The 22,694-nt window shown below is 41.3% G+C and overlaps 1 protein-coding gene across 1 annotated transcript in view; it reads left to right on the forward strand.

The window, feature by feature from the left end:
• CBX5 (chromobox 5) overlaps positions 1-20,723 on the forward strand; it is a 30,314-nt gene extending 9,591 nt beyond the window's left edge. The window contains exons 3-6 of the mRNA XM_060193529.1: positions 3-130; positions 4,830-5,016; positions 9,426-9,526; positions 12,258-20,723. Of these exons, the coding sequence (XP_060049512.1) occupies positions 3-130; positions 4,830-5,016; positions 9,426-9,526; positions 12,258-12,408 (567 nt within the window). The 3' untranslated portion in view covers positions 12,409-20,723. The remainder of the gene's footprint in view (positions 1-2; positions 131-4,829; positions 5,017-9,425; positions 9,527-12,257) is intronic.
• The last annotated feature ends 1,971 nt before the right edge of the window (positions 20,724-22,694 follow it).

The following is a 22,694-nucleotide window of genomic DNA, read 5'->3' on the forward strand; positions in this document are numbered from 1 at the left end:
AGAAAACCAAACGGACAGCTGATAGCTCTTCTTCTGAGGATGAAGAGGAATACGTCGTAGAGAAGGTGCTAGACAGACGTGTGGTGAAAGGGCAAGTGGAATATCTACTGAAGTGGAAAGGCTTTTCTGAGTAAGTGCCTTCTCAGCCTTTCGGGCTCTGCGGGGGTACACGGCTTCACCATTTTTTCTGTTTTGTTTTCTTTGATCTCTTACACTCCTTTCCTAAGAAGCAGAAGAAAATAAGATATAGCCCCTAATCTCTTTCTTAGAGTTGGAGTTTTAATAGTGATTTTTTTTTTCTTTAGTGGTAATACAATGAGTTGGCAGAAAATGTGTCCTTAGAAGTCATATTGCCTGGGTCTAGATTCTTCATGGTTTGAGTTGGATGACCTTGGATTTTAGTGAAACAGGATAAGAAGTAGTACTTGATGAAGAGATAGCACATTCATTGGGTAGGGTACTTGCTTTGCCTTTATGGCCCAGGTTTGAACCCCAGCAGCATATGGAAGATGCTGTGATAGCGGAGGATACTCCCTCACTGTGATGTCACTTCTTTTGAATGAAAAAACAGCCCAGAGCAGTGATGAACTCCCCCAAAATACACACACACATACTAGTTGTGGAAAAAAAGTTTTTTTTTTTTTTTTTGTGCCGAAACCCGGGAGGAAAAAAAGTTTTAATAATACTTGTCATAGAGATGTTAGGTAGATGTATAGAGATGTATACTTATACATGCTTTTAGTGTAAGTATAGATTGTTGCTACTATTCACATGAATAGATAAGGTAAACTTTATTCATTCAAACAAGAAAGATGTCTTGGATCCTGCTGTCCATAGCTTTCCAAAATAATCTTGGAATCTCAGGTGTCTCAGAAATTTCAGTCTTTGGCCACATTCCTGTCCTAACACTTTCTTTTTATTATTTATTTATTTATTTATTTTTAACCAGAGCAATCAATGCTCAGCTCTGGTATGGTGTGTGCATGTGGGGTTGAACCAGGGACTTTGGAGTCTATTTGCATAACCATTATGCTATTTCTAGGCCAGTCACAAGAGATAGCTGACTGGGTAGGGTCCATACCTACACATGGGAAACGCTAATGCCCCAGTGCTGTGCTGTTTCTCCATGCCCCCCACCTCAACTTGAGTGAAGAAGCAGCCCAGGAGTGGGACACACACCCCAACACTTAAAGTAACTATCCATCTAGCTATCTTTCTAGCTATTCTAGAAACTTTTATTTATGCCACCAAGGTTATCACTGGGATTCAGTGCCTGCACAACCACCCTGCCACTCCTTGTAGCCTTTTTTCCACTTTATAGAGACAGAAACGGGGAGAGAGAACTTCCCCTTCACAGGTGGAGACCAGGGTCTTGAAGATAAACAAAGTGTCTGTTGCTTGTTTGTTTACTTTGTGTTGAGAAGGAAGGGGGAGGTAGAAGAGGAAGATACCTTCAGTACTGCCTTCCCACTAATGGAGACTGGTGGTCCTTTCACATAGTAACAAGTGTGCTCAGCTGAGTGTGGCCCCTTAAACAAAATATCTAAAATGGATAGTGCATGTATTTCCCACATAATGAAGAGATTATAAAAAACAATTTATGTGTCTAGTATTTCTACAGAAATATTATAAACTAATTTTTACTATAACCAAAAAGAAGCCCTGTTACTATCTAAGAGGAAAAAGGATGCCTGTTTTTTTCTCATGTAGACATGTCTTGCCTTGAATCCATAAATTTATGGTGTAGTTTATGGTTTGGTTTTCTGAAACTTGTGCCAGAAATACAGAGCACAACTTTGTGAATAATACCAACAAATGTTTTCCTCATAATAGTATTCCCTTGGTCCAAGAAAACAAAACCTTTTTTTCCCACATACTTTATTTTATTAAGTTGATTAATAATTTACTATAAGTACAATTGTTGGTACATGTGTAAAATTTCTCAGTTTTCTTTAAAAACACTTGTACTCCAGCCTAGGCTTCCCTCCATCATATTGCATTAGGACCTGAGGCCCCTCTTCCCCTTTACTTTGGTGCAGTACACCAAACCCAGTCCAAGTTCTACTTTGTGTTTCCCTTATTTCTCAACTGCTATTAGTGAGATCAGCCCATATTCATCCTTCTCTTTCTGGCTTAACATGATTCCTTTAAGCATCCATGATGGAGTGAAGAAGGTGAAGTCACCATTTTTAATAGCTGAGTAGTGTTCCATTGTATATAAATATCACAACTTTCTCAGCCACTCATCTGTTACTGGACACCTAGGTTGCTTCCAGGTTTTGGCTACTACAAATTGTGCTGCTATGCATAGATATACACTGATCTTTTTGGATCGGTGTGTCTGATTCCTTTAGGATTTATACCCTGGAGAGAAATTGCAGGGCCATAGGCTAGGTCCATTTCTAGCCTTCCGAGAGTTCTTCAGACTGCTCTCCATAGGGGTTGGTGTTGGTCTAGACATGATGAGATCTAATTATTTAGTTTATTAACATAAAATGTATTTTGACTAAAGACTATTTCAAATGAGATTGAGATTTTTCACACGAAATACAGAGCGAAGCCAGAGCACAGCTCTAGCATGTGTAGTGGTGGGGTTTGAACTAAGAAACTCAAGTCATACAAATCCCATACTGTTACCAGTTGAGCTATATCCCACGCCTAAATAGCTTTTTTTTTCTTTTCCCCCCCTTCCTTCAGGGTATCATTGGGGCTTGTCCCAGGGCTTATGCCAGCACTACGAATCCTCTGTTCCTGGCAGCCTTTTTTTTTTTTTTCCATTTTATGGGATAGGTCAGAGAGATTGAGAGGAGAGGCGGGGTGATAGGGAGAGGGAAAGATAGACACTTGCAGACCTGCTTTGCTGCTTGTGAAGCATCCCCCCTGCAGTAAATAGCTATTTCTAATCCTCCAACAAGCTTACACTTCTTCAGAAATACAGAAAATATTTAGGAGAGTGTAAGCTGGGAATGCATGATTTATTTATTTATTTATTTATTTTTTAAATATTTATTTTATTTATTCCCTTTTGTTGCCCTTGTTGTTTTATTGTTGTAGTTATTGTTGTTGTTGTTGTTGGATAGGACAGAGAGAAATGGAGAGAGGAGGGGAAGACAAAGGGGGGAGAGAAAGATAGACACCTGCAGACCTGCTTCACTGCCTGTGAAGCGACTCCCCTGCAGGTGGGGAGCCGGGGTTCGAACCGGGATCCTTACGCCAGTCCTTGTGTTTTGCGCCACCTGCGCTTAACCTGCTGCGCTACAGCCCGACTCCCCGCATGATTTATTTTGTCTTCTTCAGGGTTTGCAAAAATGATTATGTATATGTGGTCACATTAATTGGCTATCTATAAAGCAGTATTAATATTTGAGTTTTTATTTTTACAGTGCTGTTATGGTCATACTTGTCTTTGAAAACTTTATTGGGGGCCAGGCAGCAGCACAGTGGGTTAAGTGCACTTAGTGCGAACCTTGGTTTCCTATTTGAGCTCCTGGCTTCCCACCTGCAGGGGGGTCACTTTACAAGCAGTGGAGCAGGTCTGCAGGTGTGTCTATCTTTCCCCCTCTCTGTCTTACACGTCTCTCTCTATTTCTCTGTGTCCTAACCAATAACAAACAATGGAAGAAGGATGGCCTCTAGGAGCAGTGGATTCATACTGCAGCCACGGAGCCCCAGTGATAACCCTGGAGGCAAAAAAAACAAAAGCTTTATTAAAGTATAATTTTTTTTTTAAAAAAGATTTTATTTATGAGAAAGATAGGAGGAGAGAGAAAGAACCACTCTGAGAGAAAGACATCACTCTGGCACATGTGCTGCCAGGGATCAAACTCGGGACTTCATACTTGAGAGTTCAAAGCTTTACCACTGTGCCACCTCCCGGACCACTAAAGTATAATTTATATGCCACAAAACTCATATATCGGAAGTATGCAATTCAGTGAGTTTTTGTTTGTTTAGAGAGTTGTATAATTTTTATTTACCCCACTTCAGTTTTACACATTGTCAAATGTTCTAAAATTCTCTTGAACTCATTTATAGTTAATTCCAAGATCCAGGCCAGGGAAACACCTGCTTTTGTGTCTTAAAATGTGTATTTCCTAGAAATTTTGTTTAAATGGACTCAAAGTATATAATCTTGGGACTGGGGAGATAGAATAGTAATTATACAAAAGACTTTCGTGTCTGAAGCTCTAAGATCCCTGGTTCAATCTAGAGTTGAGAAATTAAATCACTCTGGTTTAAAAAAATAATAAGTTGGGGGGGTTGGGTGGTAGTGCAGCAGGTTAAGTGCACATGGGACAAAGCGCAAGAACCTGCGTAAGGATCCCGGTTCAATTCCCTGACTCCCCATCTTCAGGGGGGTCACTTCACAAGCAGTCAAATAGGTATGTAGGTGTCTATCCACCCCTCCTCCTCTCCTCATTTCTCTCCACTGGACCACCTCCCAGACCAGTCTTTTAAGGTTTTTAGGGTGTAGTATAGATTAGTACTTTGTTTCCTTTTGTTGCTCAGTGGTATTCCAAGGTATAGATTAGTACTTTGTTTCGTTTTGTTGCTCAGTGGTATTCCAAGGTATAGATATGTACCACATTTTACTTCCTCAGCAGTTACTGGATGTTTAGATTATTTACTGTTGTTGGTTGTTAAAATACTGCTATAAATAATTGTGTGCGAATCTCAATATGTATGGACATATTTTTTCATTTCTCTTGGGTCAATTTCTAGGACTAAACTTGATTCTTTTAGGCATAAGGTTTCACTCCCCTCACCACCATCACCACCATTTGCTTATTTGTTTTCGTTAAGGCATTAAATTTATTTTCCTTTCCCAGGGAGCACAATACTTGGGAACCAGAGAAAAATTTGGATTGTCCTGAACTAATTTCTGAGTTTATGAAAAAATATAAGAAGATGAAGGAGGGTGAAAATAACAAGCCCAGAGAGAAGTCAGAAACTAACAAGAGGAAATCTAATTTCTCTAATAATGCTGATGATATCAAATCAAAAAAAAAGAGAGAGGTAAGCTTCCTTTCCTCATTTCCCCCATAAACTGTTGTTTTGCCACTCACAAAGGCTTTTTTGATTATTTCTATTATGACCTACAGAGTAAATTGAACAAAAGACCTTCCACAGAGGCGTTTTAGTAAAACTGTAGCGCCCTCTCCTGGATGAGGGTAAAATGAAGTTTATGTTTATTGAATTATATTTAGGTAACAAAGTTGAACCCCTGTAAATTAATCAGAAATTCCTTCCCTTCTCCATAAATAAGATAGCCAAGATATCTGAGAGGGAGGGTGTGTCTTTTGTGAATTTTTATTAATCAGAGAGATGACAGAAACAGAACATCCCTCTGGCATATACAAAACTGGGAATTGAACTTAGAACTCTATGGTCAAAAGCCCAGTGCTCTAACGACTGTGTTACCTACGAGACAGCTTGGTAGTTTGTTTTTAAGGGACAGAATGCACACCCCTTTCTTTTCACTTTTGTTCCAAAGGTAACTTAGTTTCAATTAATTCCAGTTCAATTCTTTCCTTAAAGACATGTATCTGCTAATGATAGAGAATCAGAGTACCACATTGGCATATGCAGCACTAAGGCTGAGGCTAACCCTCCTCATGTTTGGAGGGTTAGCTCTTTTTTTTTTTTTTTTGAGTGAAATTCACATAGCATACAGTTAACTATTCTATTTTTTAAAAAATATTTATTCCCCTTTGTTGTCCTTGTTGTTTATTGTTGTTGTTATTGATGTTGTCATTGTTGGATAGGACAGAGAAATGGAGAGAGATGGGGAAGACAGAGAGGGGGAAAGAAAGATAGACACCTGCAGACCTGCTTCACAGCTTGTGAAATGACTCCCCTGCAGGTGTGGAGCCGGGGGCTTGAACTGGGATCCTTACCCTGGTCCTTGGTCCTTGCACTTTGCACCACCTGCTAACTATTCTGTTTTTTAAAATATATTGATTAATGAGACAAGATTGAAAACCAGAGCACTGTTCTTGCACATACAATACCAGGGGCCAAACTCAAACCTCATGCTTGAGAATTCAACACTATCCACTGTGCCAACTAGTTAACTATTTTTAAATGTTCAGTTCAGTGAAAGAGAAAGTGAGAGAGATTGTGGGGGCCAGGGGGGAGAAAGAGGAGAAGAGATAAAGAGGCGTACCTGCAGCACTCTATCATAGCTTGTGAAACTTCCCCTCTGCAGGCGGGAGCTGGGAGTCTCTGCACATGGCAATGTTTGCTGTTCCAGCATCAAACAGGAACTTCAGGCATGAGGGTACTGTGCTCTACCAGCTGAAATTTTTTGAAAGGTTATTTTTCTCATTCCTTTGGAATCTTTTTTGTTTGTTTTGAAAAATGTATAAAATTTTGGTTTGATTCAGTTGGTTTCTGATCTCTGGCTCTTTGTAACTAATGTTGCAATGTTAAAGTCTAAGTCTACTTCTAAATTTCTAGTATTAACATAGGCATTTTTTTTTTTTTTTTTTGGTCATCACCAAGGCTTCACCACTCTGGGATGACCCCCCCCCCCAACAAAGATAGAGACAGAGAGACTGACTACAACACTGCAACAGTGACATTTTCTCCGTTGAAACAGAGGCCAGGCTCAGTCCTGGTCCGTGCATATGGCAGAGCAGCACACTACTCAGCGGGGCCATCTTGCTCACCCTAGAGCATTAGGTCTTAGCCCTGGCTGCATGTTAGAATCTGGAGGGTAGGGGAAAGATTTTGTTTATTTTTTATTCCACCAGGGTTATTGCTGGGGCTCGGTGCCTGCATGATGAATTCACTGTTCGTGGAATCCTTTTATTTTTTCCTTTTGATCGGGATAGAGAAAAGTGAGAGCGGGAAGGGGGGAATAGAGAAGGAAGGAAATGCCTGCAGCATTGCGTCACCACATGCGAAGCTGGGTGGAGTGGGGGCCGTGGGGACGCTTAAAGCACTGCTGTGGCACATGTGGTGTCAGGGATCCCACCTGGGGCCTCTGGAATGCGAGTCCTGTGTCTGTCAGCTGAACCATTTCCCAGCTGGGACCTTATTCTCAGAGTATTTGCCATGCTCTAATGAGGTCTGTCAATCATATGATCTTCTATACTGAAACGGTTCGAGAATGCCTCCCCTTCTGTGAGGAACTAAGGCTTGATTTTTTTTTTTTCCTTTTTTTCCCTAGTCTTTTGTGTTTTGGCTTTTGCCATTTGATTTATTTTCTGCCTGAGTATCTAAAAGAAACTAAACAATGTAGCCCAAAACTGACAACCTGTTTGTGACATACAACATCACAATGTATTCAGGGTATTTTCTCTACTTAAGGTTTCCAACCTTTTACAAAGGAGCAAGCTGGCCTAGAGCCACTGCCCGTGCAGAGAGTGGCTCTTTTCCTAGGCCTTGTTCTGATGGTAGTGACCTTGAAAGCAATGTCTCTCACATTGTAATATTCATCTGGGCTGCCTAATAACATTCTCAGCAGTGCCAGTGGCTGTTAGGTAGGCAGCTGGGAAGATAGGTGATTGTGTTTTAGAGGTATGGGTTGGGGGTGGGGGTCTTTTTTTGACCACTGCAGAAGAAATTTGTTAGTAAGCATTATGCCTGATTTAAGATTACTGCCTGTATGATGAGTTTTAGCATTTTCCTTGCCTTGCTCCTCTTCAGCAGCTTGGGCATTTTCCTTCCACTCCCTTTCTATGTAGCAAACTGTTTTTAGCCGCCAGCAATGATTTATGACTCAGTCCACGCACAAGCTTTCCAGCTGTGAGCAGCTGTGTGCACATCTGGGAACCTCCTCCCCTCAGGCGTCCCCCAAAGAGTCTGTATTTTTGAGTCAGTGTCTCCCTTGATGCATGCATGGAATTTCCTTCCCAGTGTGAGTTCTGATCTCTTTGGGGACCACCTGGACCCCGAATGCTTTGTAGATCTCAGAAAAAAACAAGAATGCCAGAACAAAGAGATTTTATTATAAAAATCAGGCGTGGCATGTAGTTGATTAGGGCAGTCTCTCTAGATCACTTTTGTGTTAGATAAGTTTTCATTACCTTCCCTGAGGTTATAAAATTACTTTATATAAAATGTTACTGTTTTGCTTTCACTTTTTCATCACACCTAAAAAGTATTGAAAATGTTCATCTCAAGCATGAGTTCCTGAATTCTACTCCTGGCATCGAGGATGCCAGAATAATGCTCTCCCCCTTACACCCATTAATAAATACATCTTTGAAAATACATTGGTCAGCAGCCCAGGAAGTGGTTCATTGGATAAAGCATTGAACTTTAAGCATGAGGTCCTGAGTTTAATCCCAGGCATCACTTGTGCCAGAAGAATGCTCAGGTTCTCTTTTTCCTCTCTCTTGTTCTCATAAATAAATAAATAAATAAATAAATAAATAAATAAATCTTTAAAAATAATTGGTCAGTAGCTAGGGATCTGGTTTAATGGTCAAGCACAGGACCTGCGAACACTAGGGCCTCTAGCACAATCTCTAGCACTATATCATAAAGGTTCTTTGATCTTTCTCTCCCCCTCTTGAATAAGCAATCTTTATTTTTCTTGATATCTCGGTTGCATTGTACATGCATGGTTGTACTGGCTTCAGACAGGGAGAGAAACCACAGCTCTGAAGCTCACCCAGGTGCCATATTACTCCCACGTGTTGTGCCAGTGCTTGAGCATGGCCTGTCTGCTCAGTGAGGCAGAAGCCCTACCAGGTGAAAATCTGGTTTGTATACCCTTGTGCTATCTCCCTAGCCTCTTTTATTTTTAATAGTGATCAGAGCACTGTTTGGTTCTGGCATATGGTGGTGTTGGCATTGAACTTGGAATCTCAGGGACCTCAGGCATGTAAATCTGTCACTCTACCAGCTGCACCTTTTTCTTGTACAACTCCATCTTATGACAGTATCTCCCAGCATCTCTCTCGTTGACTAACCTGATACTATAGTCCCTTTCTTTTCCTCTTATTTAATTTACTTTTTTAAAAAATTCATTTTTAATGAGCAAGAGATACAGATGGAAAGATAGAGATAGATATGAGAACACTGCTCAGCTCTGGCTATGGTGGTGCTGGAGATTGTACCAGGAACCTAAGAGCCTTAGGCAGGAGAGTCTTTTGCATAGCTGTCATGCTATCTCCCAGCCCTCTTTCCTCTTTTTTTTAAATGAGGTAGGACACACAAAGCTCTACTGCCTTTGTTCTTATTGCTCTTATGTGGTGCCAGGGTCTCGTGCGTGCAAGGCAGGTGCTCTGCTGTTAAGCGCTTCTCCACCCCTTGATTTCTTAAATTCTGAGAGTTTTATGAATTGGTGACCCTCTCAAAAAAAAAATGGTATCAACTGATGTTAAGTTCTGTTGTACTTTAGTGAACCAAGAAACCAGGAAGTTTCTTAGACTTTCTGCAAGCTATAACCTCTCTTCATCTTTTATTTATAGCAGAGCAATGATATCGCTCGGGGATTTGAGAGAGGACTGGAACCAGAAAAGATTATTGGGGCGACAGATTCCTGTGGCGATTTAATGTTCCTAATGAAATGGTGAGATAGATTATACCTTATGTTACTATTGTGTTTCTTTGCCAATGACTTGAATTTGTATGGAAGTTAAGGTGACACAACTGAAACTTCTCCAACCAAAAATTGTGATTGTCAAGTCTTTGATATACCAAACTGTCAATATGAAGTATAGACTGTGATTTTGGACATTTTTAAGATATTTTAATTTTTTGGTGTTAAGCCAGATTGCATTAGCCCACATACCAGAAATGGTTGATTTGAGGTAGGAAATATAAACATGATCTAACCATTTATTTCCACAGTTCTGAATCATTTACCGTCAGACTACGAGCCTATGGCCATGAGGTAGGAATAGAGTGAAGCTTTCTGCCATCACTGAGGCCCAGTAACATTGAATAATGTCCAGAAGAGAAAAAATTATCTCAGCAAAAAGCATTAAAACCAATACTGGCCAAATCATGCCATTTATTCACTAGTGAGAATGGCTCTCCGAGCAGAGTATAGTTATTTCCTCTTAACTTGGTTTCTTAAAGACAAGGTGATTTATATTTTGATCCTAACTACCTCTTCTGCTTGCAAGTATTCTGGGCTTGTGGTTTGGTTTTAGGTGTTTTTTTTTTTTTTTTTGCCTCCAGGTTATTGCTGGGGCTCGGTGCCTGCACTACGAATCCACTGCTTCTGGTGGCCATTCTTCCCATTTTGTTGCCGTTGTTGTTGGATAGGATGGAGAGAGGAGGGGAAGACAGAGAAGGGGAGAGAAAGATAGATATCTGCAGATCAGCTTCACCACTTGTGAAGTGACCCCCCCCCCTTTCTCCCTGCAGGTAGGGAGCCAGGGGCTGGAACTGGGATCCTTACACTGGTCCTTGTGCTTGGCACCATGTGCGCTTAAACCAGTTAATGCTGCGCTACTGCCTGGCCCCTGGACTTGTGATTTTTAAGTTTGGTGTCTAAATAGACAAGTGCTACTAGAGGAACTAATTACCTTAAAAATTACATCATCTGGGAGTCGGGCGGTAGTGCAACAGGTTAAGTGCAGGTGGTGCAAAGCACAAGGACCGTTGTAAGGATCCCGGTTCGAGCCCCCGGCTCCCCACCTGCAGGGGAATCGTTTCATAAGCAGTGAAGCAGGTCTTCAGGTGTCTATCTTTCTCTCCCCCTCTCTGTCTTCCCATCTCTCTCCATTTCTCTCTATCCTATCCAACAATGACAACATCAATAATAATAACTACAACAATAAAACCAAAGGCAACAAAAGGGAATAAATACATAAATATTTAAAAACAATTATATCATCCAAAATTTAATGTTTTTTTTTTTGGTTGAAATTCTGTTGTTCAACTACTCAGAAGTCTGTATGAAGGAATCGTGTTTTGTCTGAGGAGCAGTGTGTATACTGGTTTTTCCATTCAGCCATGTGTTACTTATGATTTACATTCTCATAGCTAGCTCTTCCTACCACAGTCCAGACTGGAGTGTCTGCTCTAAACTATGTTTTCCCCCTCTACTTCTTACCCATAATATTTAATCTATGAATTAAATATCTCAGTTTTCTTTTCTTTTTTTTTTTAAATTTCATTTATTTTTATTTATTTATTCCCTTTTGTTGCCCTTGTTGTTTTATTGTTGTAGTTATTATTGTTGTTGTCGTTGTTGGATAGGACAGAGAGAAATGGAGAGAGGAGGGGAAGACAGAGGGGGGAGAGAAAGATAGACACCTGCAGACCTGCTTCACCGCCTGTGAAGCGACTCCCCTGCAGGTGGGGAGCCGGGGTTCGAACCGGGATCCTTATGCTGGTCCTTGTGCTTTGCGCCACCTGCGCTTAACCCGCTGCGCTACAGCCCGACTCCCAATATCTCAGTTTTCTAGAAAAAGAGGTAGATGTCTTTGCTTACATCAGTGGAATTTTAATTAAACACACACACACATCTTTTTTTTCAAATGTAGCGCTGAGGCCTTTCACATGTTCAGCAGCCCTCTCAGGTCCCTTTTCTTAGTCTGTTTTCAAGAGACATTGCAGCACCACTTCACCATCCTGGGTGTGTGTCCCCCAAGTGCTTGCTATCCATGGTGCTCTTGTAGAGTGTGGGACTTGAACCTGGGGTCTTAAGAAAAAGTTTTTTCTTGATTTTGAATTCTGGTTACTTTGTAGATTTTTGTTGTTGTTGTTGTTATACATTGTTATACATTTTAATAGAACCCATATAACTTGAATAACTAAAATTTACAGCTAATCCTTGCGTTTAATTTTAGTGGATACATTTTACATTCTCCATGACTCTCTTAGAAGTACTGAGTGTTTTCTTTCTAATTTGATTACGAGCAAAAGAACGAGTGTTTAAAAGTCTATGAGAAGAGAAAGGTTAGGAGTTTCTTAGATATTGAGAATGTAGACTAATAAGTTTATTATGATCAGTAGAAGTGAATATAGTTTTTTATTGCTCATTTACATGGTCATCTATAACACTAAACATTATGGAAGCAGTATAATTTTCAAGCTTTTTGGCTAAACTTGGCTATATTTTGCTTCTAAGTTATAGTCAGAGACTCCCATGTCTAATATTGTAGTTAAATGACAGTCATTAATTCAAGTTTCTCTTTAGGAATCTTGAACTACTAAGGTCCTTTTCACTTAGAAATCTAGATGGAGAGAAAATCAAATCTGCTAATCCTGTCTGATGACCTAGACCTGTACTTAGAGACAAACTTACTTTGAAATTCTCTCCTTCTAAGTTTTATATTTCTCTCCAGGAAAGACACAGATGAAGCAGACTTGGTTCTGGCAAAAGAAGCTAATGTAAAGTGTCCACAGATTGTGATAGCATTTTATGAAGAGAGACTGACGTGGCATGCGTATCCAGAGGACGCGGAAAACAAAGAGAAAGAAACAGCAAAGAGCTAAAGAAAGGGCTGCTCTCCAACATTTCTCTTTGTATATAATACATTCACCTCCCTGCCTCCTCTCCCTCTACCCACCCCCTTCATCCTAAACACATCGATAAAAATGTGCTTATCACTGTGCTCCACAGGAGAAATGTTGGTATTGGTTCTCTTGTAACATAACTGATGGTCTGATTCATGATAAGTGTCTCTGTGAAGACCAGGCATTTATTTACATACTGTATGTAATTCTCATGAGTTTTCTTTTGCCCATATCTCCTCCTCCTGCTCCCTTAACCATCAAATGAGTTCTAACTTTTTAATCACCTTAGAATCTTGAGCTTCTCTGGATTGGAGATTTTGTTACAACAATGATCAGTTTGGTTTCTTGATTTGGTTGATTTGTTGATGACCAGCTGGCCTTTTGTTTTGAAATGTTGGGATGGAAAAGATGTTGCCTATCTTTTTAAAAAGCCAGTAGCAACTGCCTACCTGTTGGGGTTTTCCCAGCTTTAATCTGCTCTACCCAGGAGAATACAGGGCTCTTCGTGTGGTCTTCTGGGCCACCCTTTATTGTTCATTCACACTCATCCTCCCTGAGTAGCTCCATCCTTTGGAGGACTTCAAATGTTACAATGCAGTTTACCAAGGCACTCCTTTTAGCCGCAGGTCTTTTGACCTTGTTTCTTAGTAACCCCTGCTTCTGCTTCTGTAAGGTGGTGCCCTCTGTCATAAAATGACAAAATTACTAACTGGAGATTTTTAGTTAGTATATGAGGATGATGGGGTAGGATACAGCTGTCTTTATATTATCACATCTGGCAGGCATCTGTGTATTATATATATTATTGCCTTCCATCCCTCATTTTGGATTCTATATTTAATATTTGTAGGTGTGAGTGACTGCCTGGTGCTTGTTTGTGCCAAGGTGCTAGGCACCCTCCAACTCTGCCAACTTTGTGGCCTCCCAAAGCATTCCTGTTACCAAAGAGGCTTCAGACCTGACCCTCGCTTCTCAGTGGTCTCGTTTCCCCTTCATGCCATTATTTTCAGTGGGGAACTCATGGAGGGGAACTGTTGGCCACAGTATCAATTTTGAATATTCATAACATTTATAGTCCAACATTTTCTGTTTTGTTAACTTGGGTTTACCACCAATAGTCTCCAGTGTTAATTTTTTTTTTTTCTACCCTCTAAATTTTGGTTATATTCTTATTTCCAGAGTGACAGGTCCTGGTGTTGGCATGTTGACACAGCCCCACTCAACAAATTTGCTCTTGTTTAGCTTCTTGTTTTGTAAATATACCAAGAAAATGTTGTTCTCATCATACCATTCTAGCTTTGAACCCCCTCCCCCCCAAATGTCCCACTTCTCTGCCCTTTTCTTCTGGTAGTTGGGGTGAGGGTGGAGGATGGAGCTAGAGAAACAAGACTAAGAGAGAATTTCAGGGCGGTGCTGGTTTTTTTTGTTTGTTTTTTTCCCCTTTTCCAGAGCACTGTTCATTTCTGGTTTGCATGGGGGGTTGAACCTGGGACTTTGGAGCCTCAGGCATTTGCATAGCATTAGTATATCTACCCTGTTAAATTTGTAGAGTTTTGATCATCTTTGTCCCAGCCCAAAGCTGAGGAAAAAAGAATAAATGTTTGAAATAGCCTTAACTCTAGAGTTCATTAGTCGTTGAAGTTATTTTTGTTAGTGCTTTTGATTTTAACGTCATACTGCTTGCTGTCTGTTCAGTAGCATTCAAATATTTCTACATTATTCAGACTTATGAGAATGAGTAGATTGCTCCGGTTTACAGATGAGCCAAATAATAGGAAATCACATACCCATGCATAGCTTTTGTTAACATTGACTCTCTGTTCAGCTGCTGATTGAAATCTGTGTGCTTATATAAATTATGTCCAGAATTATAATGCACAGTTGAGTAGACAGCTGTTGCTGCCATGACATGACAGACTAGAACAATGAAGCTTTTGGTTTAAGTGATCTGGGAAAATCTTTTTGAATTGTAATGTGATTGGGTAAGAACTCAGCACGTACCTCAACTAGGCAGGAGTATTATCTCCATCTTCCCTCTCTGAAAGAATTAAAGGCCTACATCAGGAGCTGGGTAATTGATAGTTGTTAGTACTTAAACTGATAGATATCTGAAAGAGAAGAGTGGTCAGAAAATAAATTGGTCAGAGAAGTAACCAAGGAGATCAGCTACATCAGAGAAGATAGGAGAAAGCTAAAACAGGCCCGGCAAGGAGGCTTCTCAATTTGCAGGGAAGAAAATGATTGTGTCATGTAGTCAGTGTGTGTTTTCTCAGGAGCTGACAGACAGCATGTAAAACTACCGTGACCACATATTCTTTTTTTTATGCCTCCAGGCTTATCGATGGGGTTCGGTGCCAGTACGACCAATCCACTGCTCCTGGAGGCCATTCCCCCCCCCCCTTTTTTTTTGCCCTTGTTGTTATTGCTCTAGGATAGGACAAAAAGAAATCAAGAGAGGAGGGGAAGACGGGGGGGAGAGAAAGATAGATAGTTTGCAGACCTGCTTCAATGCCTGGGAAGCGACCCCTTGTGGGTGGAGTGCTTGGGGCTCGAACTGGTATCCTTACGCCAGTCCTTGAGCTTCGTGTCATGTGCACTTTAACCCGCTGCCCTAACACCCGGCCCCCCCATGACCACATATTTTTAAAAGTCAAAATCTAGCATGTGGACAGTGAACAGAACAAAGTTATTTGGTACAGAGGTTGGTACTAAGAAACCTGGGATACGTGGGTACCACAGTTACAAGTAATATTTAAATAATTGTCAATCTTATTTCCTCCTCCCTCTTTGTATCTATTTGAATGGAAAAAAAAAATAGTTGAGAGTGGTGAAATCTCAACGTGTTGAAGGCTCCAGTTCCACCAAAAAGAAAAAAAAAAAATTCAGTTTGATTTCCTTTTAACAGAATAACTCTGGAATCACATACTTATCATCCCTTACCTTACTCTTTACTCCATCTTTTTCTGTCCATAATTACTGTAATCCTGACTGTGTTCTGATTATGTCAAAATAAATGTTGGCCTTTCCCTTTCTACCTTCAACTGCTCCTATAGGAATGTAAGGAACCAGAGACCAAGGCTGGTATTAGCCCTCAACAGAAAGGAAACCAGATGACTTTCTGGCATTTGTTAGTCTGAGTTCTGGACTGTCCTAGGCCTTAGAAAGCTGAAACTTCAAACAGGAATCTGTTTTCATGGGCTTTCTCCTTACAAAAGAGTTAATAGACAGGGAGCAGCCAGTCTAAACTATCTAGGTCTCTGTGCTTGAAGTATACTATCTCTCTGTCTAGTCCTCTCTCATAGTGTCTTTCTGATTCTGATTTACAGCAATCGGCATCTAAGGCCTCTTTCCCAGGGTGTAGCAGAAGTTTGCCTACCAGACCCTTTCAGGGTTAGTGTAACCACTTTCCTTAGCCTGGGGCTGTGCAGATGTCCTCATGTTGAGACCGGTGTTAGGAATGTTGGTTCTCCTGCAAGCAACTCCCTCCTTCCCCCTTCCTTCCTCCCCCTCCCTCTTTTGACAGGGTGAGAGATCACTGAAGCTTTCTTTAATTCAGTGAGGGTCACACACATGACAAAGCGGCACACCTTTCAAGTGAGCTGTTTTGCTGTCCTGGAAGCACCCATTTTGAGCTGGAAGAGAGGCAGATCATTTTATTACTTGATTTGTCTGCCCAGGAGAGCATTTGAACCTGTGATGCTGCTCAGCATGGCTGAGATGGCTGTTGACTATTCCCCAGATGCAGACTACTCTGTTACTGGTGAAAGGTTACCATGCTCTCAGAATTTGGCTAGTTCACTTATTCTTAACAGTTGTCAGTAGTGTGCTCTAGCCACTCCACAGTCGATTTTCCTTATATTTAGGTCAAATTATAGCCTTGGGGAAGATACTTGGGGTCTTCATCTTATGACTTTGTTGATTTTTTTTTTTAATTTAGTTTTAAGAGAGACAGATAAAGAGAGAAACACCAGAGCAGTGCTGAGCTCTGGCTTATGTTGGTGTGTGGGGGGGATCGAACCTGGGACTTAGGAGCCTCAAGCATGAGAGTCTATTTGAATAACCAGTATGCTGTCCCCCCCCCACCTGATTTTGTTGATTTTTGTGTAAGACCTAAGACACAGTGAGGTATTGGGGGGGGGATAACTAGGGGGAGGGTATTCTGTGTTTGAACTGGGGAAATGGATTTGTCTTAACTCTTAGAATTTGAATTCAGGACCTTCAGAAACTACTTTGCAGTGACATGAAAATCCTAGGAGGGAATATGTCATTAGATTTTGAAATACGGAAAGTTCACCCTTCACCTATAACTTCATTGTTTTGGTTTCAATGCTTAGAGTAAAGAAGTATAGTGTTGTGGTTTGTTGCCTTATTTATTCGATCAGTAAGCAACACACTGGTATCTCGGCAGCGCTTGTACCCACTGTGTTTCAGCTGCATGCTGGCATTTATCAATTACAAAAGCTTGCTTTCAGGAACCAGGTAGTGGTGCACCTGGTTGAGCGCACATGTTATAGTGCATAAGGTAACAGGTTAGAGCCCCTGGTCCCCACCTGCAGTGGGGAAGCTTCACGAGTGGTGAAGTAGTGCTGCTGGTGTGTCTGTCTCTGTCCCTCTCTATCACCCTCTTCCCTCTCAATTTCTGGCTGTCTCTATCAAATAAATTAAAGATAACAACAACAAAAAACAAAACTTAAAATTACTCAAAAGTATGCTTTCAAAAATAGAGATGTTATCTACCTTGCACCCAAGAATGTATACTATCCTGATTAATGGTGGCGAGTTTATGTTGAGCAGACTTTGTTCCATCCACATTAGTCTGTGTTAACAATTCATTCAATAATATGTTTTGGTCCTGTGGCTACAAAGTTGGAGGAAAGATGCAGTCCCTGACCTCAAAAGCGCTTTCATAGTGTTGTGGGCAAACTGCCCATTAATAATTCAGTTTAATAAATCTTATAAATGGTTACACATTTCTAATTTGGGGACAGGAAAAGAAAAAAAAATGATGTGAGTATAGTTTGTGGCCCTAAAATTAGGAGAGTGACACTTGGCCTTAAATATGTAACCTTGGGTTAAATAAGTTAGCTGGCTGTCGAGATGCCACAATCAGGGCTTCTTTTATGTCAGAGTATAAAGACAACTGAAGGCTAACTGGAAATGCTGCTCTTCATGAGAGAAGATGACAGGTGAATAGAGATTGAGATTCCCCTTGGTTTGGGTCTGTTTTAGGTTCCTTGCCAAAGCAGTTTAGAGTATACTTAATCCTTATTAGTGCAGAGTGCTACCTTGCAGACTCAGTCATCTGTTAGTGTAACATTCATTCTTGCAAGGATTTCTGTTAGAGTGACTTGCACCGATTTCAGTTTCTCCTCCCTTTTGGAGGAATTAGCTTGAGACTGACCGTAAGCCTAAAATTGGTACCTATTTAGATTTGCTTTGGGCGGGGGGGGGGGGGTTTGGGTGTGCAGGTACATCTTTTAACACCTGGGCCTCTGTTCTGGGGAAGGTAGTTTTCTTGAGCACTTGAGGGTGATTTCTAAGCAGAGACTTACTGCCGTTTTGTGGAAACCACCAGAAAGGCACACACACCTTGGAGCTTCAGATTCAATCCAACTAAGGGAGGTGTAGGCTAAGGCCTGACAGGGTTGAAGGACAAGCCTTAAGCAGTTTCTTAGTTCTGATCCTTGTGACCACCAGAAAAAGATTTGTTCCTCTGCTGGATAACTGAGAGTTGACTGACTTTGAAAGTTTAAAACCCCAGAAGTAAATTCTAAACTGTCCAGGAAAATGACAAGTTGATAAAAGCAATGCTAGTTGCTTCTTGCTTGAGTTGCATTTCTTGAATTTTAATCTACCTCATTTTGTCTCAAGTTGCTTTGACTTGTCATCACCACTTGAGTATCATGCTTGCCTTGGGTTGCTTTTGAAGGTGGGATTCAACCTATTTGCCAATAGCATGCTCTCTTGCCTTTTCATCCTGAACTCATTTCACCTTCTTCTCGTGGCTTCTCTGTTACAGAAATGTTTGAAAATAGTTTTAAAATCTTGGTTTATAAGGAAGTGTTTGTTCTAATGCTATTTGTCTCTAAGGTCAGTAGAGAAGGAGTTAAAAATGGTGTTGTGGGGAGGGCACAGACAAGGGAAGAGCCATTAATTAAGACGATTTCAAAGTCAACTGATTGTGACCATTAATGTCACAATAGATCAAAACCTAATTATCACAGCCTAGGTAAGAGCCATCAGTATTAATCGGAAAATCTAATAGGAAACTATTATCAAGAAATTAGACCAAATTGAATGCAGTGAACTTTTTATCTTGTCATTCTTTCTCTGTCTCTCTCTCGTGATGTCCCCTGGCATTGGCAAGTGTGACCCTTATATTTGATACAGGCCCCAGTGGCCAGTTTGTCACACTTTGTGAGAAGTTTCAAATGTAGACTGAATCTGAACTGTCATTGCTGCTTTAATCAGTCTTGAGCTTTCTCATCACCTGGACTTATTTAGCATGATCAGCAGTCAGGGAAAAAAGGTTTATATTTAGGACTTGTAATAGTTGGCCTTTTATGAGACTCAAGTATCCCAAGTGGACATTATATATCAGCTGTTGTGCTGATAAATCATTCTTTCAGCGTCTGTTGTGTGTAGTTCTGCTGCTTTCGCTGCTTCTTGGGGTACAGAGGACAGGAATGGGAAGGGCCTCTTCCCTGGAGATTTTTCAAAACCTGAGGAAACTTGAGTTTAATCTTGTCATAGAACTTTAAAAAACTCAGTCCGTTTCTAGCATCTTTATGATTTGTTTCTAAATCAGGGCTGAGTGTGTCTTGTTTTCATCTGATTTTTGAATCAAGGATTAGCATGGTTTCTACCAAAATACAGTGTCAATTCAAAAAAGGGAGATAGTGTGAGGCTGTTTTGCTTTTACTCAAAAGGTTATGTCTCTAGCAGGAAGAACAAAATATTACCAGAATCTCTGAGAAACTAAAAGAAATACTTTGTCTTATCTCCCTAAGTGGAAAAGTAGGAATCACCATTTATAGTCTTACTCTTAAGATAGATGCCAATGAAAATGCTACACCTCTGGAAGTTGAGTTGGGACAGAAAGGTTAGAAAGGCGTTGCTCCCGGCTGTTGGGGGAGAGACCAGAAGCACTAGGAAGGTGTTTGGTGGTGCTAGGATTCCTGTGCTTGCTCCCAGCTTAGCCTGTAGAGAATACTGCTGCTGCCATTGTTAACCTTTCCCAGTGTCCCTGCAGTCCCAGCCACTGCTGAGAAGATAGCTCTCCCCTTGTCCCCTTGAATATGCTGTTGCTTCTGGGCCATTGAGAACTTGGGATACTCAGTACAGAACTTTAGGAAACCAGTGTGACAGTATAAAGTGGATGCTTTTTGACAAAAAAATATATATCCTTAGTGATGAGAATGTTTTCTCTTCAAAACATCCGTTAACATGACTCTCAGAAGCAGTTGATTTCTCCAAGGAGTGTTTATTCTTCATATTTAGTGGGCCCTAATTTGTGTGTGGGTTGATTGAGTCCATCTAATTTGCAGACTGAGGTGAGCCCACCAACTTCCTTTTGTTCCTGAGTGTAATTGAAGACATAAAATGCTTTAGGGAGTGGAACAAGAACTGAGTGGATGCTGACTGTGTGCCAACCTCCTTAACTGATTGGTAATGGCTGACCTTGGGCAAGTCACTTCTTCCAATGCCTCAGTTCCCCATCTGTCAAATGGGGGTAATAATACTGACCTACCTCACGGGGGCGTTGTGAGGCACTGTAAATCCAAGTTGATAGAATACTCTGGGGTCCTTGGTGGAAGATGCCTAGATCTGAAGTCTAGGCCTGACACAGACTTTAAGGTCAAACTACTTAGTGACCTCAGTGAGTTTTCTGCCTTCCCCCACCCTCATCAAAGCTGCTAGTTCAGATGTTGACAGTGTTTTTGTAAATGTTGGAGTCTAAATAGTCCAGACTTTTAAGGTGTCATGGGGGAAGGCACTTAGTATTCTGTTTTGCATCCATAAAGGGACTGTTTCTGGCCCAAGAATATTAGATTAGGGAGTAATGAGACAGGGATGTTACTGTTTGCTTCTCTCTGCAGGTTAGAAATGAAGGTCTCATTTCCTTGGGACAGACATGGACTGTCTCAGGAGCAAAACAAACTCAGTGGGTTTGATCTGTGTTGTTGCTTAGCCCCGGACTTATCCCTGTAATTCGTGGTTTCTGTACCCAAGCCTTCACCTCCCCAGCTGGTTCATTAAACAACTATTTCTTGTTACCCACCAAAAAGAAAAAGTCACACTGGAAAAAAACAACTTTTTTTTTAGAGATGTTTAACACTTACAATTGGGTATTGATATTCCTTAATGTTTTTTTGTTTGTTTCTTTTGTTTTTTAATTCACTGTATTCAGCATTTGTCATCTCTTGGTGTCCACAGTCTGAACCTGACTTTGCCCATTTTCCCCTCTGGGTTGGGGAAACTTTAGATACTATTTGTTTACCCAAGTTTGGGCTTAAGAGCCTTACATCCATCTCAGTTTAGGGGCCCAACCAGCCCCTCTCCCCAAGGGGGCTCTTTCTCCTTTCCCTCTCCTTGACCCCAGCTCTGTAACCCAAGAAAAGCACAAGGTCCTGGCCTCTTACTGTGGTCACACTTCAGATTCCCCAAGCTCTGTCACTCTGCTCCTCTGTTCGCCTAGCACTGCTGGTACCCGTCAGTTCTCTGGAGTCCTGAAGGATGAGAAAGCAGTTTGATACCCTGCCCAGTGCCCATGGCTGCTGACTTCCCACAGGATGGGAAGGGACCTCTAAAGAGACTCAGCATTCGGTGCCATCTTCAGTAGCCAAACAAATCTCATTTTGTAGCTAGATTTCCGAGTGGGAAAATGGGAAATTGAATTCTCTCGATGGACAATTTTGGTTTGTGGGGGAGTTTTGGTTGTGTTTTCTTGGTTTTTATTTCAGCCAAACATGTTTGCTTTTTTTTTCCCCTTTTGGGTAAGTGATTATATATATATAATATATATATATTATATATATATTCGCCTTTTAAATGTAAATGTTTCAAAGTAGGCAATTTATGTGTTTCCACAACTGACATCCAGTGCAGACCTCCTGCTCTCCCCCTCCCACCCTCTTTCCCTCTTTTCATACTCTTGTATCGGTTCTAATAAACGGTCGCTTTTCAAATATGTATCCTGAGTGAGTGATTGAAGATCTGGGTTTCATATCTTAGCCTTCATTCGGACCCTTGGAGAAGACTTGCAGAAGCCCGGGAGGGGTAGAGGACCGAGTGCTGGCTTTTAAGCATCGAGTCTTGAGTTCAATCTCTAACAGCACATATGCCGGAGTGATGCCCTGGCTTTCTCTCACACACCTCTCATGAGTAATTAAATGAATCTTTAAAAAAAGGAGGTAGTGATGGCATACCTGGTTGGTGTTACCATGCACAAGGACCCTTGTTCAAGCCCCTGTTCCCCACCTGCAGGGGTGAAACTTCACAAGTGGCGAAACAGCGCTACAAGTGTCTCTAATCCTATCTCCCTTTCAATTACTGTCTCTATCAGAAATTAAACATTAAAGCAGTGGGCTGGGGAGACAGTATAGTGGTTATGCAAAGAGGCTCTCATGCCTGAGGCTCTTGGTAACAGGTTCAGTCCATTGCACCACCATAAGTCAGAGTTGAGCAGTGCTCTGGTCACATCCATTTCATTAAAATACTGGGCTAGGGGGCTGGATGGGTTAAGTGCACATGGTGCGAAGTGCAAGGACGAGCATGAGGGTCCCGGTTCAAGCCCCCGGCTCCCCACCTGTAGGGGGGTGGCCTCACAAATGGTGAAGCAGGTCTGCAGGTGTCTTATCTCCCCCCATCTTCCCCTTCCTCTCGATTTCTCTCTGTCCTATCCAGCAACAATGACAGCAATAATAATAATAAACCACTACGATAAGCAACAAGGGTAACATAAGGGAGGGAATAGCCTCCAGGAGCCGTGGATTCGTAGTGCAGGCACCGAGCCCCGGCAATAACCCTGGAGGCAAGGAAGAAAAAACGGGGGCAGGAGGTGGCGCACCTGATTAAGTGTCCATTACAGTGCACAGGACCCAGCTTCAAGCCACTGGTCCTCGCGTAGAGTTAGGAAGCAGGGCTGCAGATGTCTCTCTCTCTCTTGTCTCCCTCACAATTTCCCTGTTACTCTCCAATAGTAAATATTTTTAAAATACATATTAAACATTAAAAAAGAAACTACATTTAGAACAAAAAAGACT

Source organism: Erinaceus europaeus, chromosome 7 (genome assembly GCF_950295315.1).
Source record: "Erinaceus europaeus chromosome 7, mEriEur2.1, whole genome shotgun sequence".
NCBI lineage: Eukaryota > Metazoa > Chordata > Mammalia > Eulipotyphla > Erinaceidae > Erinaceus > Erinaceus europaeus.